This window comes from Bubalus kerabau, chromosome 3 (assembly GCF_029407905.1).
Source record: "Bubalus kerabau isolate K-KA32 ecotype Philippines breed swamp buffalo chromosome 3, PCC_UOA_SB_1v2, whole genome shotgun sequence".
Classification (NCBI taxonomy): Eukaryota; Metazoa; Chordata; class Mammalia; order Artiodactyla; family Bovidae; genus Bubalus; species Bubalus kerabau.
The window spans coordinates 139135322-139153516 of NC_073626.1; the positions used below are offsets into that span (position 1 = coordinate 139135322).

At 39.8% G+C, this 18195-nt stretch overlaps 1 protein-coding gene across 2 annotated transcripts in view; it reads left to right on the plus strand.

Annotated features, from left to right (window-relative positions):
* The first annotated feature begins 835 nt into the window (after positions 1 to 835).
* Positions 836 to 18195, plus strand: part of CCDC150 (coiled-coil domain containing 150) — a 95313-nt gene continuing 77953 nt past the window's right edge. For both annotated transcript variants that reach the window (XM_055572986.1, XM_055572987.1), the window contains exons 1-5: positions 836 to 930; positions 9465 to 9628; positions 12082 to 12302; positions 12419 to 12597; positions 14939 to 15007. In XM_055572986.1, the coding sequence (XP_055428961.1) occupies positions 874 to 930; positions 9465 to 9628; positions 12082 to 12302; positions 12419 to 12597; positions 14939 to 15007 (690 nt within the window). In that variant the 5' untranslated portion in view covers positions 836 to 873. The remainder of the gene's footprint in view (positions 931 to 9464; positions 9629 to 12081; positions 12303 to 12418; positions 12598 to 14938; positions 15008 to 18195) is intronic.

Consider the following 18195-nt stretch of genomic DNA (forward strand, 5'->3'; position numbering starts at 1 on the left):
AATGAGGACTCATCTCGGATCCGACTGCATACATTTGAGGGCGAAAGTTATTCTCAGCTGCAACCCCAGGGAGACTAGAAGAATGGATTAATTGCCCTCGCGCTGGTAAAAGGTGTTCTGCCCAGCTACTTAAAGCAAAATCGCATTGTCTTTTCACTGTAGAAGACATTGTTAAGTTTGAATTCCCACTCTTAAAACAAAACTCAGAAACGACTGCAGTTTTATTCTCGACGCTCTCTCTCGTTGAGAAATACCTACTAAGCTGTACACAAGGCAAGAAATAAATTACGCTGAAGAGATCAAAGACAAGAGAGCGGATCCCCCCGGGGTTTTACTCTCGGTCTGGCCATCATGATCAAGGATGAAGAGAGACTTTGTTTTTTTCTTTATTGGGAAAAATGTTTGAGCTCGGTTTTAACATTTTTTAATACTCGTTAAAAAAAATCTTATTTTCCTATTGTTCAGGAAATTTTGATACTTTCCGTCTTTCTAAAAACATTTTCTTTTCTTGGACTCTGGTCTGCTGTGGGGTGTCAAATGATCCAAAAGCACACGCCAAAAGCACACGCTCACGGGAAGGAAAAGCTTAACTCTGCAAAGCTGGCGCCGTAAGACCCCCGGGAGGTGAGTGGGAGGAAACTACCTATCCCGGCGTGCCTGGCTCGCGAGCACAATGGAGCCCTGTCGTCATCCGGGTCACGGGGCTGTGCGTTCCGTGCGCGCCGCTGGACTCCGGCCTGGATCCCGCCCGGGGCGGAGGGCCCTGTAGGGCCGGGAAAACTGCGATTCCCGGCATGCCCTGCCACGGGTGCGCCTGCGTACGGGAGCTACCGCGCCGGGGAGCGGGTAGGTATAAAGTGGAGTCTTAGTTTCATGGAAACCAGCCTGCCTGCTGCCGGACAGAGCCACGGGCGGCAGAAGGACTGTGGGGTGAGGCTGCGGGGCCCTGGGAGGTGCGGGGTCCGCGGAGGCGAGTCGGTGGCTCAGATAAGGCCCCCGTCATCTCTCCTGCCGCCCTCTCCCCTCGCTGGCGGAGTTTAGTCTCGCCCTCTACTCCTCAGGACCCTGGGGTTTATGGCACTTGTGCAGTGGATTCGGTTGAAAACCGTTTAGGAGCGAGGTTTGCATTGACCTGGCTCCAGCGAGGGAAGGATAGCCACCAGAGAGGGTCTGCCGATGAACCCCAGTACAACTTTTCTTTACATGTTAAGTTGGCGTTATAGGTTCCTGGGAAAACCATTTAGACGTTAATTATTTCTTTTTTTTTTAAATTTTATTTTATTTTTAAACTTTACATAATTGTATTAGTTTTGCCAAATATCAAAATGAATCTGCCACAGGTATACATGTGTTCCCCATCCTGAACCCTCCTCCCTCCTCCCTCCCCATACCATCCTTTTGGGTCGTCCCAGTGCACCAGCCCCAAGCATCCAGTATCGTGCATCGAACCTGGACTGGCAACTCGTTTCATACATGATATTTTACATGTTTCAATGCCATTCTCCCAAATCTTCCCACCCTCTCCCTCTCTCTCAGAGTCCATAAGACTGTTCTATACATCAGTGTCTCTTTTGCTGTCTCGTACACAGGGTTATTGTTACCATCTTTCTAAATTCCATATATATGCGTTAGTATACTGTATTGGTGTTTTTCTTTCCGGCTTACTTCACTCTGTATAATAGGCTCCAGTTTCATCCACCTCATTAGAACTGATTCAAATGTATTCTTTTTAATGGCTGAGTAATACTCCATTGTGTATATGTACCACAGCTTTCTTATCCATTCATCTGCTGATGGACATCTAGGTTGCTTCCATGTCCTGGCTATTATAAACAATGCTGCGATGAACATTGGGGTACACGTGTCTCTTTCCCTTCTGGTTCCTCAGTGTGTATGCCCAGCAGTGGGATTGCTGGATCATAAGGCAGTTCTATTTCCAGTTTTTTAAGGAATCTCCACACTGTTCTCCATAGTGGCTGTACTAGTTTGCATTCCCACCAACAGTGTAAGAGGGTTCCCTTTTCTCCACACCCTCTCCAGCATTTATTACTTGTAGATTTTTGGATCGCAGCCATTCTGACTGGTGTGAAATGGTACCTCATAGTGGTTTTGATTTGCATTTCTCTGATAATGAGTGATGTTGAGCATCTTTTCATGTGTTTGTTAGCCATCTGTATGTCTTCTTTGGAGAAATGTCTATTTAGTTCTTTGGCCCATTTTTTGATTGGGTCATTTAATTATTTCTTAGTTTTGCCACCTGTTATCTTCCTTCGCTTGCTTGTTAGCTACTAATTATGTTGGAACAACTTAATTTTTTGCTCAACTATCCCCATTTGCTATCCTCTATATCCCATGTACTATGTATATATATCCTATATATATATATATATATATATATATATATATATATATATATATATCTCCTCTATATCCATGTACTGTCCGGCTCTGGAGATAGAAGTGGTTAAGAATCTGACCTTAGGTGAAGCTAGAATTAATCAGACTTGAAAGTCTCACAGTCATCTTGGAGCACCCAGGGCTAGGTCTTTGAATCTTTTCTGTTCTCTTGTTATCCAGTCTCCACGGCTTTGAAAGCCATGTCTATATTGACAACTTCAAAATGTATATTCCTATTTCACCTTTCTCTGCCGACTCCATATCTACAACTTCAATTATGTATTGGGCATCTTTCCTGTTTTAAATTTAACATTTCCAAAACAACTCTTGATCTTTACCCCGAAACTTGTTCTTCCTAATAGACTTTCATTGTCTCAATTAATGACAACACCCTCCTTTCAGTGCTTCCTTTCCCATCTAATCTATAAGCCAAACTTGTCTTGAAAGTATGTCTGGACACTGACCTCTTCTTACTTCTTACTGTTCCATTGCTTAGCACCCTGGTCTAGCCCTCGGCATCTCCCCTGGATTATTGTAGTTGCTTTTCAGTGGGTTTTCCTACTTCTGTTGTCTTTCTGCCATCTTTCAGTTGTCTTGGCTACCATCTAGGCAGAGTGATCCAGTTAAAAGTTAAGTTAGATCCCAGCACTTCTCCATTCTAAAACCTCCGAGTGCTCTGAGAATAAAGGCAGACTTTTACAATAGCCTCTAAGTCACTGTGTAACACAGTCCCTCTCACCTCATCTCCCAGTATTCTGTCCTTCACTTGGTCCTCCCCAAACTGACCTCCTTACTGTTGCAGACCCATCAGACATTCTGACTTAAGGTCTTTGCACTATATTCATTTTTTCTGGACTTTTCTGTCCCCAGATAGCCACATTCACTCCTGCACCTCCTTCACAGGTCTTTCCTTAAATAACATCTCAGTGAGGCTTTCTTTGACCACTTTGTTTAAAACGACAGTCTGTACCACAGCCTCCATCCCATCCTCTTTCCAACTTTTTCATCATTGTACTTACCACAAATGAACAAACTGAACATTTTACTTATTTCTCCAAATGGAATATAAGTTCTAGGAGAGCAAGGAGGTTGTCTCTCTAGATCATTGCTGTATTCCTCGGTGTTAAAACAGTTTCTGGTTCGTGGTGGGCATTCAGGAAATGTTTGTTGGACATATGAGTTAATGAAGACAATATTACTGACAGAATTATTTTTTAGTGATTGTGATAAGCAACACTGAGTCCCTGGCCTGTTTTTGGAACCAACAGCGTATAGTTGTATTTATTGCCACGTATAAGAATGGAGCTCATGTCTGCAAAAGCAAATGTTGCCTTTTCAGAATCACCTGACTTACTAGATATTGCTTATGACATTTGTCTTATTCAAGCCATGCTTTCAGTGAGGTAACCTGAGCTTTTTGAAAATACTTTCCCTAAACATAAGGACAGAACTGTATTAATTTGATAATGACATATTTATGAAAGTAATTGTGAATTAACTTTTTTAAAAATAAAAGCTTATATCTTAGTATTTTTATTATTGTTGCTATCAGACTTCAGGACTTAGGATCAAGGCTGCATTCAATGATGTTTACTCCTTTTCAGAAATAGCATAGCACAGATATGTTCAAGCTATATAGTCTCTTTGTTAGAATATTAGCAATTAAAGCTCTTTCTTGTAAGAGAAGTTATGGCTTCTATCCCCTTATGTTAAAGAGTTGAAAGTCTATTATAACTTAATAACTTATAGAATTGAATATAAGGTCATAAAGTTCTGGCCACTGGCCTCCAAGTAGCCTGTGGATTGTGTATGAGGGCATGGTATTTCTGTTGCCTTTCCTTGGACCTCCCCGATAAGGGAGGACAGGCAGGGGTAGGAGTATCTGCAGTGAAAGTGAGAGTCTCCCCTGACTCTAAACCTCAGCTCAACAGATTCACTTGATCTCAAGTCCTTCCTTTACTCTTACTCTAACAGGCTCGCAGGGACTTCTTGGTGGATGTTAAGGCTGTCTTTGCTGTTACTACTGGGCCATGATTGCTGCTTTGTTTCTGAGGATTCTCCTGACCTTAACATTGTTTGTTTCCACATGTGGAGAGGGGATGGGGAAGAAGAATTTTCAACTAACCCTGAGACCTGTTTGTAATAAATCCTCCTAGGGATAATTGGCTTGTTTAGTTTTTGAATCAACCTCTTAAATGACCTGAACCTCAGTGATGGAGAATATTTTGGGGACAACGCCGTATATTTCACACAAAAACTAGATCCCCTGCACACCATCAGTTGGTGGCCCAGGCATCTTGATCTCTGCTTCTTTAGGATGAGTTTTCTATAAACCTCCTGTCCCTCAGAGGCTGGGGGCCAAGTTTATTCTTCCTTTTTGTTTGAGAGTATTTTTTTCTCTCCAGAAGCCTGAGAAGCTCCAGTATAGTTTAGGTTCAGGTGGGTGTGAGTGATGATGCCAATCAAATTCTTACCTAAATGTATATAGACTTTTCTCTTTCCTAAGCAAATGAAGCAACTGGAGTTGTTTTTCATCTTGTTTTTCTGGCTGGATGCATGCACACCCTGTAAAGTAATGTAATGCATTACTGTAATGCATTTTGTACATACTATGGGTACCTTGAGGAAATAGCAGCAGAACTATGACATTTCAATAATTACATGAAAAAGTTTGAAGTGGAAATCTACATCCTACTAAAAGTAGATGAGGAACTCATAGTCTATTTTCTGTATTTTTTTTTCCCAAAAATGAACTTTTATATTTGTGTTAATATTTTTGTCTGACTTCTTTTAATCAGACAGTCCTTTTTATTATAACTAGCTCCCTTGGCATAACAAGTTGCCCCCAAAATTGCCCTTCCCTCCCACCTCAGGCACTGCTTGTCATTTCCTTATCTCCTCCTCCTCCTCATTTCTCTACCAACTATTACCTGGGACTACTGTGTATCCCAGGAATGCTATTGTTGCAAGAAACAGGAAAGAATGACTAACAAAAGTTTATATTTCTCACATAAGCAAAGTTCGGAGGTTATTAGTTTTAAATGTCAGGTTAATCTGAGCTACTGTGGCCTTTTCCATGTTCTAAGATGCTGGTGATCCCTGACTCTGTTTATATTTAACAGTGAAGCACTGCATGGCTGACTTTTCTGAGAGCCTTCAGATCTCTGGGCATCACACAGGAGGAGGAAAGGACTGGTGCCATCATTTCTGTTCTTTTTATCAGGAAAAAAACATCTTCCCAGAAGCTTCTTGAAAACTGCCTAAAGCCTCACTGGCCAGGATATATCACATGGATGTGCCAGCTATAAGGGAGGGTGGAGATGTGAACTTTTCAACTTCTTTTGGAGAGAGAGGACAAAGGAGCCAGCTGTCTGTCACAAACCAGATTAAACACCCTTTTCTTTTTCTCACAGCCCTTGGCCTGGTTTATTTCTGTGTTGGCAGTAGCCAGACAGCAGGTAAAAGAACGTGAACTGGAGGGTAAATCCGTGTTGTGTTTTTCGTTGCTGCTTCTCCATTTTCTCCCAACCCCCTACTATTGGTGGTTCCCCCAACCCTGGCCCTAGGTTCATGGCAGTAGAACCAGTCCTAAGGTTTGTCTTGTGGTTCTTCTGTTACCTGAGGAACACCATCCTTGCTCATGCGGTAACCTGAGCAGGAATCTCGAAATATGGCTTTTTCCCAGAAATGTAGATGAACCTCACTTCACATCTTTGTGTATCCAGAGACTCCACTGATACCTGCCTGTACTTTTGTCTTTCCCTTTAAGAATGCAATGAAAACATAAAAGCTTCTTTATGCCATATCCTTAAGCTGATTGTTAACAGAAAATCTGTTAAAGAATTCAGAAAGGTTATGTGTGTGAGAAACGCATTATGTTTTATAGAGGCACACAAAAGAGCAAAATCTTGATCAGAAGCATAAAATAAGACTAAAAAGAAAATTTGTACACTTTGACCTTCATCATTCCATTTCCCTTAGCCCCTGGCAACCACCATTCTATTCTGTTTCTATGAAATTGGATTTTTTTTTTTTTGGTTTGGTGTTTAGATTCAATATATGAGTGATACCACACACTTTTCTTTTCCTCTGTCCAGCTTAGTTCACTTAGCACACGCCCTCCAGATTCATCCTGCAAATGGCAGGATGGCCTCTCATGTGGCTGAATAACATTATAAATCACATCTTTATTCATCTACTGAAGGACATTTAAGTTGTTTCCATATCTTGGCTGTTCTAAATACTGGTACAGTGAACATGGAAATGCAGATACCTCTTTAAGATACTAATTTTATTCCCTTCAGATATTTACCCAAGAGTAGGATTGCTGGATCTTCTGGTAGTTCATTTTTAATTTTTTGAGGAATCTCCATACTGTTTTCCATTATATCTGTACCAGTTTACATTCCCACCAACAGTGCATAAAATTCCCTTTTCTTCACATCTGTGCCAATGTTTGTTGTCTTTTGTTTTTTAAAAAATAGCCATTCTAACAGATGTGAGTTGACTCATTGGAAAAGACTGTGATGCTGGGAGGGATTGGGGGCAGGAGGAGAAGGGGATGACAGAGGATGAGATGGCTGGATGGCATCACCGACTCGATGGATGTGAGTTTGAGTGAACTCCGGGAGTTGGTGATGGACAGGGAGGCCTGGCATGCTGCAATTCATGGGGTCGCAAAGAGTCGGACACGACTGAGCGACTGAACTGAACAGATGTGAGCTGCTATCTCGTGATTTTGTTTCCCTGATGATTAGTGATGATAAGCATCATTTCATGTACCTGTTGGCCACCTGTAAACCTTCAATAGAAAAGTGTCTTTTCAGATCCTCTGCCCATTTTTTAATTGGATTGTTTCTTGGCTACTCTGCTGTATGTGTTCTTTATATACTTTGGATATTAGCCCTTTAATATGGTTTGCAAATATTTTGTCTCATTCTGTAAGTTACCTTTTCAAATAAGAGGATCTAGTGTATAACATGGTGACTATAGTTAAAATGAGATTGTATACTTGGCAGTTACTGTGAGAAGGTCTTTAAGCATTCTTGCCACAACAAAGAAGTTAGCTACATTAACTATACGAGGTTGTTAATTTTGTGGATGTTAATTATTTTGATTTTGGTAAACATTCTGTAAAGTATATGTATATCAAATCACATGTACACTTTATATATATTCAATTTTATATTTTTCAACTATGATTTGAGCAAATGCCAGGAGATAATGAAGGACAGAGGAGCCTGGCATGCTGCACTCCATGGGAGTCAGAGTTGGATGTGAGTTAGCAACTAAACAATAACGTTCCTCAATAAAGTTTTTTCCTTTTATTTAAGTAAAAAGAAATAGAAAAGCCTTTCTCTGAGACCTGTAGGGGAAAGATAGAAGGTAATTGAAGAGCTACTCCATGATGAAAAAATGTCTTCAATGGCTATAGCAATATTACGTCGGCAAGAAGCTCAGCCTTTCTACAGTGCCCCCCTGCCCCCGCCATGGTTCTTAAATCCTGCCATCAATTTTAAGACTTACTTAATTCCTTCATTGGTTCCGGGGGACCATCTTCAGTGACCTGAACCTGAGGTAGTCCCCACTTCCATTGCCTGGGAGGTAAGGAGAAGAGAAAGTATGTGATTACACACCCAAGTTGGGAAGAAAGATGTGTTGATAATATCCCAAGTGGGGCCTTTGTGAGCACATTCTCATAGGTACAGTACTGCTAGTGATGGTTAAGGTTTACAGTTTCTTTGGTGTAGAAATGTCTGTACAGGATGGAGTTACAGGAAAATGTTCTTAAAGTTTCTACCACTGATCTTGTCATTGAACTTTGGAAATGTGATTCAGTGGTGAGAATGCTTTTAAGTTAATTCTGCTTCTGTAATTAATACCTGAAAGAGTAGTGTCACTACTCCCAATTACTCTTGTGTGGTCTTGAGGGAGGAGTCTGGTAATTTGATGTCAGTAGCTGTAGAAGAGTCTTTGAAGTTAGTTTGCAAGTTATTTTTAAAAGTCACTGCTTCAAGGTATTTGATAAATCTATTTTATGGCAACTGCTCAGAAGTCCCGGAGAAGGCAATGGCACCCCACTCCAGTGCTCATGCCTGGAAAATCCCATGGACAAAGGAGCCTGGTAGGCTGCAGTCCATGGGGTCACTAAGAGTCAGACACGACTGAGCGACTTCACTTTCACTTTTCACTTTCATGCATTGGAGAAGGAATGGCAACCCACTCCAGTGTTCTTGCCTGGAGAATCCCAGGGACAGGGGAGCCTGATGGGCTGCCGTCTATGGGGTCGCACAGAGTCGGACACGACTGAAGTGACTTAGCAGCAGCAGCTCAGAGGTCCAAGTACTGCAGAGTTGTTTTTATCAGAAAGTTTGGATGGCAACTTGTTAAAATGAAAATGGCTGGTAATGAAAGAGGTAATAACTCCCTCAGCCAACTTATAGATCCTAATGTATGTCTAATAGTAGCAGACAGGATAGATTGTGATCAGTAGTGAACTGTGCAACAATCTGTGGCTTATAACGTAAGTTTATTGCTCATTCACTCTATGCGTGGGCCACGGCTCTGCTCACGTCATCTTTACTCTGGGATCTTAGCCTATGGAGAAGGCCATATCTGGGATGTTGCTCATCTTACAGAGAAGGGAAAAGAAAGAGCTGATGACAAGTTGGCTCTTAAAGTTTCTATGTGTGTCTGTTCAGTTGCTTCAGTCGTGTCTGACTCTTTGTAACTCCATGGACCATAGCTTGCCAGGCTCCTCTGTCTATGGGATTTTCCAGACAAGAGTACTAGAGTGGCTTGCCATGCCCTTCTCCAGGGATCTTCCTGATCCAGGGATCAAACCCTCATCTCCTGTGCATCTTCTGCATTGCAGGTGGATTCTTTATGGCTGAGCCACTTGGGGGAGCTCCTTAAAGCTTCTACCCACATTTCATTGACCAAAGCAGGACACATATCCATTTCCAAGCTAAACAAGACAGGGATGTACAGTCCTCCACAGGAAGGGGCAGTCGCTATCTTGAACAATAATATAATCAACTACACTAATATTGTAACTTTATTCTCAGGTGCATATGGAAACTACAATGTCCAGACCAGTCCTCTCTCCAACCCGCATCAATGCTACAGCTTCTGAAACATTCACAGTACTTCAGCAAAGGATGAGAATAGTTGAAGAACAGACCAGTTCTCTGAGGGATGACCTAATAATGTTGGACTTTGGTGACAAAAGGTAGCAAATGAAAAATGAACCCTGTAGGTTGAGTTTTGCTTCACTGGTTATAATAAGGAGTCACAGTATGGATGGTTTGGCAGTTGAAATAAGTATTTAGAAAAGAATTGAGAAATAACCATTATGAATAGAATATTAATTAGAAAATATTTGCAAGATAAAGGGTTGTCCTCCTATAATAGAGCTACTACCACTTCTAAACAGGTATTCAAAGTGTGTTATGTAAGTGTGTTATATTCAATACTTGATTAAAGACAAATGTAATTATTTACATAATTAGAAAAAAATTTGATCCTTTTTGTAAAAATAGACTTTGAAATTAGTTAAGATGAACATCTCACTTGATTCATGCCATTAATATGATCTGTATTTTCTTTCTCCAGATTTATGATGAATTAAAAGAGAGGTTTTAAGTCTTAAAAAAAAATTCATAGTTTAGAATGCTGCTGCTGCTAAGTCACTTCAGTCATGTCCAACTCTGTGCAACCCCATAGACGGCAGCCCACCAGGCTCCCCTGTCCCTGGGATTCTCCAGGCAAGAACACTGGAGTGGGTTGCCCTTTCCTTCTCCAATGCATGAAAGTGAAAAGTGAAAATGAAGTCGCTTAGTCATGTCTGACTCTTTAGTGACCCCATGGACTGCAGCCTACCAGGCTCCTCCGTCCATGGGATTTTCTAGGCAAGAGTACTGGAGTGGGGTGCCGTTGCCTTCTCTAAGTTTAGAATGAAGTACTCAAAAAAAGAACTGTGTTTTTCCTTTGTTCCACAGAAGAAGTTATTCCCATTAAAAGTTAGATTGTTAAAGGCCTGAAGAATATGGATGCTTACACAGCCAATATTGAATTTACTGGTGTGATTTTCTTTAAAATTACATATATATATTTCCTGAATGTCTCTTATGAAGATCAAAAATTAGTATGATTGGTGTTATAGCACCTATAGAGTAAATAACTGTTGAGCAGTTAAAAGATTAAAATTGTACCAATGTTGAGTATGTTAGAACAAAATAGGAATTTTTATTATGTCTTTGTTTAAAAATTTTCTAAGAAGGATGTGAGTATATTGCCTCCATGCTAACTAATTCTTAATTTTCGATTATAGAATTAGCATTTAGCATGTTTTATGTATCACTTGTTTTTACATACAAAGTAAGTTTACGAAAAATCCAGATTAAAACAACCATTAAAATGTCAGTAATTTTTACCCATCCCATACTGGTCTCATTCTCTTTACCTAGTTGTTGTCATTTAGTTGCTAAGTCATGTCTGACTCTTTGTGATCCCATGAAAACTCTAGCCCACCAGGCTCCTCTGTCCATGGGATTTACCTAATAGTTCTCTCTATAGTTATATTTGCAGAGGCTATCAGGTATTTGTTAACTAAAGAACTTACTGTTTATTCTCAGTAGAAATGCAACATTGACTCAATGGTTTCAGTTTCAATTCAGTCGCTCAGTCGTGTACAACTCTTTATGACCCCATGGACTGCAGCACACCAGGGCTCCCTGTCCATTAGTCCATCCATCACCAACACCCGGAGTTTATTCAGCCTCATGTCCACTGAGTTGGTGATGCCATCCAACCATCTCAACCTCTGTCGTCCCCTTCTCCTCCCGCCTTCAATCTTTCCCAGCATCAGGGTCTTTTCAAATGAGTCACTTCTTTGCATCAGGTGGCCAAAGTATTGGAGTTTCATCTTCAGCATCAGTCCTCAAATGAATATTCAGGATTGACTTCCTTTAGGACTGACGGGTGTGATCTCCTTGCAGTCCAAGGGACTCTCATAAGTCTTCTTCAACATCACAGTTCAAAAACATCAATTCTTCCGTGCTCAGCTTTCTTTATAGTTTAACTCTCATGTCTGTATGTGACTACTGGGAAAACCATAGCCTTGACTAGATGGACCTTTGTTGGCAAAGTAATGTCTCTGCTTTTTAATATGCTGTCTAGGTTGGTCATAAGTTTTCTTCCAAGGAGCAAGCATCTTTTAATTTCATGGCTGCAGTTACCATCTGCAGTGATTTTGGAACACCAAAAAATAAAGTCTGTCACTGTTTCCATCATTTCCCCATCTATTTGCCATGAAGTGATGGGACCGGATGCTATGATCTTAGTTTTCTGAATGTTGTGTTTTAAGCCAACTTTTTCACTCTCCTCTTTCACTTTCATCAAGAGGTTCTTTAGTTCTTCTTCGCTTTCTGCCATACGGGTGGTGTCATTTGCATATCTGAGGTTATTGATACTTCTACGGGCAATCCTGATTCCAGCTTGTGTTTCTTCCAGCCCAGCATTTCTCATGATGTACTCTGCATATAAGTTAAATAAGCAGGGTGACAATATACAGCCTTGATGTACTCCTTTTCCTATTTGGAACCAGTCTGTTGTGCCATGTCCAGTTCTAACTCAATGGTTGGGATTACTTTATAATATCGTTATATTGGCATCTTTGTCCAGGGGCCAGTTGGAAACTCCAGAATGTTTAGAACAACCTGTGAGCCAGAACATCACTAGACCTATCCAGAATGAGATAATTTGTTCAGGAAAAACAAATATTTTGTGGAAGAACTGTGAGTTCCTGGTCAATCGAATGTGCCGTCTGGAAAGTCTCATCCAATCCTTGAAGATGAACATCTTCCGTCTGCAAACTGAAAAGGATTTGAACCCACAGAAAACAGGTACAGAGAGAAGAGAATCACCAGAAATTTGGTCCTGTGTGGGTGCTTCATGAGTTTGTGATTCTTTTCCTCACCTTCTTTAAGCTGCTTGATGACCCTTCTGTCCTGTCTGGTAGATTTTCTGAAGGAAAGACTGAATGCAATACAGGAGGAGCATTCCAAGGACCTCAAGCTGTTGCAACTGGAAGTGATGAATTTGCGCCAGCAACTGCGAGATGTGAAAGAGGAGGAAGACAAAGCACAAGACGAGGTGCAGAGGTTGACTGCGACTCTGGAGATTGCCTCTGAGACAAAGGTTTGTGTCCAAAGTTCTGGATAACAAATTCACCATTATGTGTTAGCTGGAGGAGGCAACAGACCCAAAAAACTGACTTTTAAAAATAGGTGATGTTGATGTGAGGATTCTTGAAATTTGAAATTTATCTCCATCGACAGTGTAAGGCATTGTGTGCTATTAGTACTGAATATTTATAGATCTCTTCTATGCGACTTTTGAAGACCCAGAGGTGTGAGGGAGTCTGAGTTCTTCAGAAGATTATATGCTTCCTGGGAGAAGAAGGCATAGCAGGAAACTAAAGAGGAAAAATAAGGGTATAAGAAATACTAAAGGACAATATAGGACAAATGTAAGCCAATGTTGCCAGCTAAGTGTTTTATGTTCAGGTGGATTTAAGAAGATGTACATGTCTTGTCTAGAACAGATTAGGCTAGGCTTCAAAGAAGAGACAGGACCTGAGCTGAACTTTTAGAAGGTAAAGCAGAGAGATGTGGACATTTCAAAGAGCACTCATAGAGGCAGCAAAAAATAAAGACTAAGGAAAGAAATTTGTCTTTCCTCCATAGGCCAGGCAGTATAACAGAGACTGTTTTGTTTAAAACATGTTACTTTGCTTAATCTCTGCAAAACCTCCAGGTTAGGGTATTATTGCCCTTATGTTAGTGATAAGAGGACTGGGGCCAAGAGAGAGGTCACTTTTCTGAGATCACACTTCCCTGTATTATTCCTGTATCTCAGATTTGAACCTGCATCTTTCTGCTGGATGCAGTTAGGGGGAGATGCATAGGCTAGCCTGACCAGAGTGAAGATTGGTTTGTGTGAAGTAAGTTGGAAATCAGCTAGGGCTAACTTCATAAAGGTTCTCAAAATCAAGAGTAATCAAGTAGTTGGGCTTGGTCTTTGGGGGAGTGACTAAGATTTTTGATAAGAAAGTGAAGTCATGTTCAACTCTTTGCGACCCCATTAACTGTAGCCTACCACGCTCCTCTGTCCATGGGATTTTCCAGGCAAGAGTAATGGAGTGGGTTGCCATTTCCTTCTCCAGAGATAAGAAAGTGACATAATGAAAATAAGAAAACTAATCCAGAAATAGTGTAGGACAGCAGTCCCCAACCTTTTTGGCACTAGGGAATGGTTTTCTGGAAGACAGTTTTTCCATGGGGATGGTTACAGGATGATTCAAGCACATTGATTGCACTACTGATCATCTGTATTTGCAGCTGCTCTCCATTGTTAGCACCACTGCCTCAGCTCCACCTCAGATCGTCAGGCATTAGGTTCTCCTAAGAAGCACGCCGCTTAGATCCCTCACATGTGCAGTTCATGGTAGGGTTCATGCTCCTGTGAGAATCTAATGCTGCCGCTGATCTGACAGGACACAGAGCTTAGGCAGTAAGGTGAGTGATGGGGAGCGGCTATAGACACAGTGGAAGCTTCCCTCCCTTACCCAATGCTCACCTCCTGCTGTGCAGCCCAGTTTCTAACACCCCACAGGCCAGTACTGGTCCATGGCCCCAGGGGTTGGGGGTCCCTGGTATGGAGTATCAATTATAGGAGGAGAGACTGGAGACAGGAAAACTGGTTGGGAATCCATTGTATTATTTGAGGCATAGACCGTATTAGGTCTGAACTACAGCTGTGGCCTTTTGAAAAGAAAGGTATGCTGGAATATGGTATTGGGCAGGGGCTCAAGGTAGGGAAGAAGGCATAGATGACTCTGAGGTTTTATATCTTATGAAAGAATGAATAGTGAAAGCTGTGTTTTTCATCCTCAACTCCTAAGCATATCTGAGGCTAGAAGAAATGATATTTATTTTAGTCTCTAAGTTGTATCCGACTTTTTGTGACCCCCATGGACTGTATGCCACCAGGCTCCTCTGTCTATGGGATTTCCCAGATAAGAATGCTGGAGTGCATTACCATTTCCTTCTCCAGGGGATCTTCCTGACCCAGGGATCAAACCCATGTCTCCTGCCTTGGCAGGCGGATTCTTTACCTTTGAGCCACCAGGGAAGCCCTAGAAGAAATAGAGTACTTTAAAAAAAAATAGGAATATATCCCATAAGAAAAATATCTAGCAGTTATCAGGTTTTCCTCTGATGATTGAATTTTACACAGGAGGTACCTGTGACTAATCATTTTTTAATGATCTAAAAGGGAAAATGATAGAAGTCATGAATCAAAGTAATAAAATAACTTTAAATATCTCATTGTAATAATTTCTTTAGATTCATATTAAGAAGTATTTATAACTGTAGTCAGAATAGCTTTTATGGATTTCCCTCAAAAGTCTAGATTTTATATACCTATGGACAGTTTTCCTATCAGATTTTAGAACCTTTTCTACTTCTATTTTTAGAAGAATGCGGCTATTATTGAAGAGGAACTGAAGACCACAAAACGTAAAATGAACCTTAAAATTCAAGAGGTAAGGTAAAAAGGATGCTGAGGGGGTGGAGGGGGCATTGGAACTGTAGAGGGGGAAGTCAAGAAAGTGAATAGAGTGAGAAGAAACCACTGAAGAAGAAAATGTGACTATCAGGAAGATTTTTAAAATATGGTGCTTGAAGTTATACCTGCGTTTATATGACATTAAGACTTCCTTTCACCTCAGTAATGCCATAAAAACTGAAATAAAAAATAAGTGCTCTCTGAGTCAGGAGGGAAACAGTAACCATGGAACTCATGCAGTTGCCCATCCACTAGTTAGTGGACCCCTTCACACAAAGACCTTTTACATTAACTTAACGTTTAAAATAAAAAGCTTTTAATAAGTCTGCTCATCTAATTTTACCTTATAACTTTCAGCCTCTATTTAAGTAGATAACAGATTGGAATTATGAAGTAGGTGGCTACTAAAAGTTGTTGGACTAAAAATTTGCAGCTGAAAACAGTAGAAAGAGTCAGAATTACTAACTCAATATACCCTGACAGTGTCCTAAAAACCTCAGTATCCACTGACGGAATAATTGACATTAGTTCAAATCAAAAGGATCAAATTATATTTAAAATATTCTGTTCTACAAAACAGAAATAGATATAGTATTTTAAAAATTATAAATTTTAGTGTGCTTAAGGTGGTAAGTGTAGCTATATCTGGAACATTCTCTTATGTGAAGTGCTTTATTTATCAGTAATTGCTGACAAAAGCGTTATTGTTCATTGCTGAAATATATTGTTTCACATTAAAAAAATACTTTGGATATTTTAATAGACTTTTTTGAGCTGTTTTAAGTTTTTAGAAAAATCTGCACATAGGCAGAGTTCCTATATACCCTTTCTCCCCACCCCCAGAGTTTCTGTTGTTATTAAACATTTTGTATTAGTCTGGTGCCTTTGATTTGTTATATTTGATTATGAACCAGAATTGATACATTATTACTAAGTCCACAGTTTAGATTGTTTCATTTTTTAATTTATTACAGTATACAAAAGAGTTTCACTTCACTGCCCTAAAAATACCCTCTGCTTTACACACTCATCACCACCACCCTCTTTTTCCCAAGCACCTGGCAGCTACCAATCTTTTCACTGTCTCTGTAGTTGGAATCATACAATATGTTGCCTTTTTGGACTGCCTTCTTTCACTTATTTAGCATAGCATTTAAATTCTCCATGTCTTTTCATTGTTTAATAGATCATTTATTTTTATCACTGAAGAAAAATCAATTGTCTGGATGTACCAAAGTTTATCCCTTCACCTACTGAAGGATGTCTTGGTTCCTTCCAAGTTTAGCAATCATGAATTGCTATAAACATTCATGTGCAGGTCTTTTTTTGATTTTGGGACATGTTGTTAACTTGTTTGGATAAATACCTAGGAGCATGATTGATGGATCCTATGGTAAGCTTGTGTTTAGATGTCTAAAAAACTGCCAACCTGCCCTGCAATGACTGTGCCGTGTTGCGCTTCCACCAGCAATGAAAGAGAGTTCCTGTTGTCCCACATCCTCACCAGTGTTTTGAGTTTTTACCCTTCTAATAGGTGTATGTATAGTAGTATTTTGTTTTAATTTTCAGTTCCCTGATAATGTGATTATTTAGCGTCTTTTCATATGTTAATTTGCCATCTGTTTATCTTATTTGGTGAGGTATCTTAGACCATTTCCCCATTTTGCAGCTGGGCCTTTTTTTTTTTTTAATCTTATTGTTGAGTCTTAGGACTTCCTTTTATATTTTGGATACCAGTCCTATATCCATATGTGTTTTACAAATATTTTCTCCCAATCCATAGTTTGTCTTTTCTCTTAACAGTGTCTTTTGCAGAGCAGAAGCTTTTCATTTTAATAAAGTTCAACTTACCATTTTTTTCATGGATTATACTTTTGGTAATTATATCTAAAATATTGCCAAACCCATAGTCACCTAGATTTTTCTGCAGTATTATCTTAGAAGTTGTATAGCTTTGCATTTTACATTTAGGTTTTGAATTGCTAATTTTGTGAAAGGTGTAAGGTCTGTATCTAGATTCTTTATATGAGTTTGTGTACGTCCAGTGGATCCAACACCAATTTGTTGAAAAAACTATCCTTTCTCCATTGGATTGCCACTTAGTGTTATTTTTTTATTGGAAAAGGCTTAATTCTTGGTGCTGTGGTAAAATCTTGAATTTTCGTTGAACTTGTTAAGGACCTAAGAAGGACTGTATGAGTCAAACATGAATGTCTTGAGGGTATGTGGAGCAAGGAGGATGTATTCTGCTGGGGCTACCACACACTGCCACACATTAGACTTAAACAATGAAAGTTTTTGTCTCACTGTTCTGGAGGCAACAAGTCCAGGATGAAGATATCAGCTTGGTTTTTTCTTGAGTCCTTTCTCCTTGGCTTGCAGATGGCTGCCTTTTTCTCTGTGTCCTCACATGGTCTTTTTTCTGTGCACACATCCCTGGTGTCTCTGTGTACAGATTTCCTTTTATAAGGACACCAGTCACGTTGGATTGGGCCCACCTCAGTGACCTCATTACTGAAATGACCCTTTAAAGGCTTTATCCCCGTTTATGGTCATATTTTGAGATACTGGGGTTATGGCTTCAACATGTGAATTTTGGGGGGATACAGTTCAACCCATAACAGAGCTATACAAAGAATAGAGTAAATGCAGTATATATCCTTTCTAAGAGATAAATATATATATAAAATCTGATTCTGATAAACATGAAATAGATTAACTGATTGCCCTTAATAAAGCTTTAGAAATGAGTATCTCAGTAGTATAATTGTCAAATAAAGATTCCTTTTCTAAGGCACTTAAATTATATCTTGAGCAAATTATACTGTATAATTTGATGTAGAGCTTAGAAGAGTATATGATGCTTCTCTTAAATTATAAAGTGGTTGTAATCTGATACTAAAATAGAACCTGAAAAGTACAGCCAAAGGCAAAAACTATGACTCGTTCTTAAATAAAACTAATATTTAACTGATCATTGGTTAAGGAAGGAATTTTGAAACTTGAATGAACAGGATTATTAAAAGCTCAGTTGGTTTGACTATATAAAAATTAAAATCTTATACATGTAAAAAAACAAAACATAATGAAATTAGATAGTTAATAATCGTACCTTTTAAAGAACTTTAAATGACTTTGAAAACCTCAAAATCAGTGAGCAAAGGA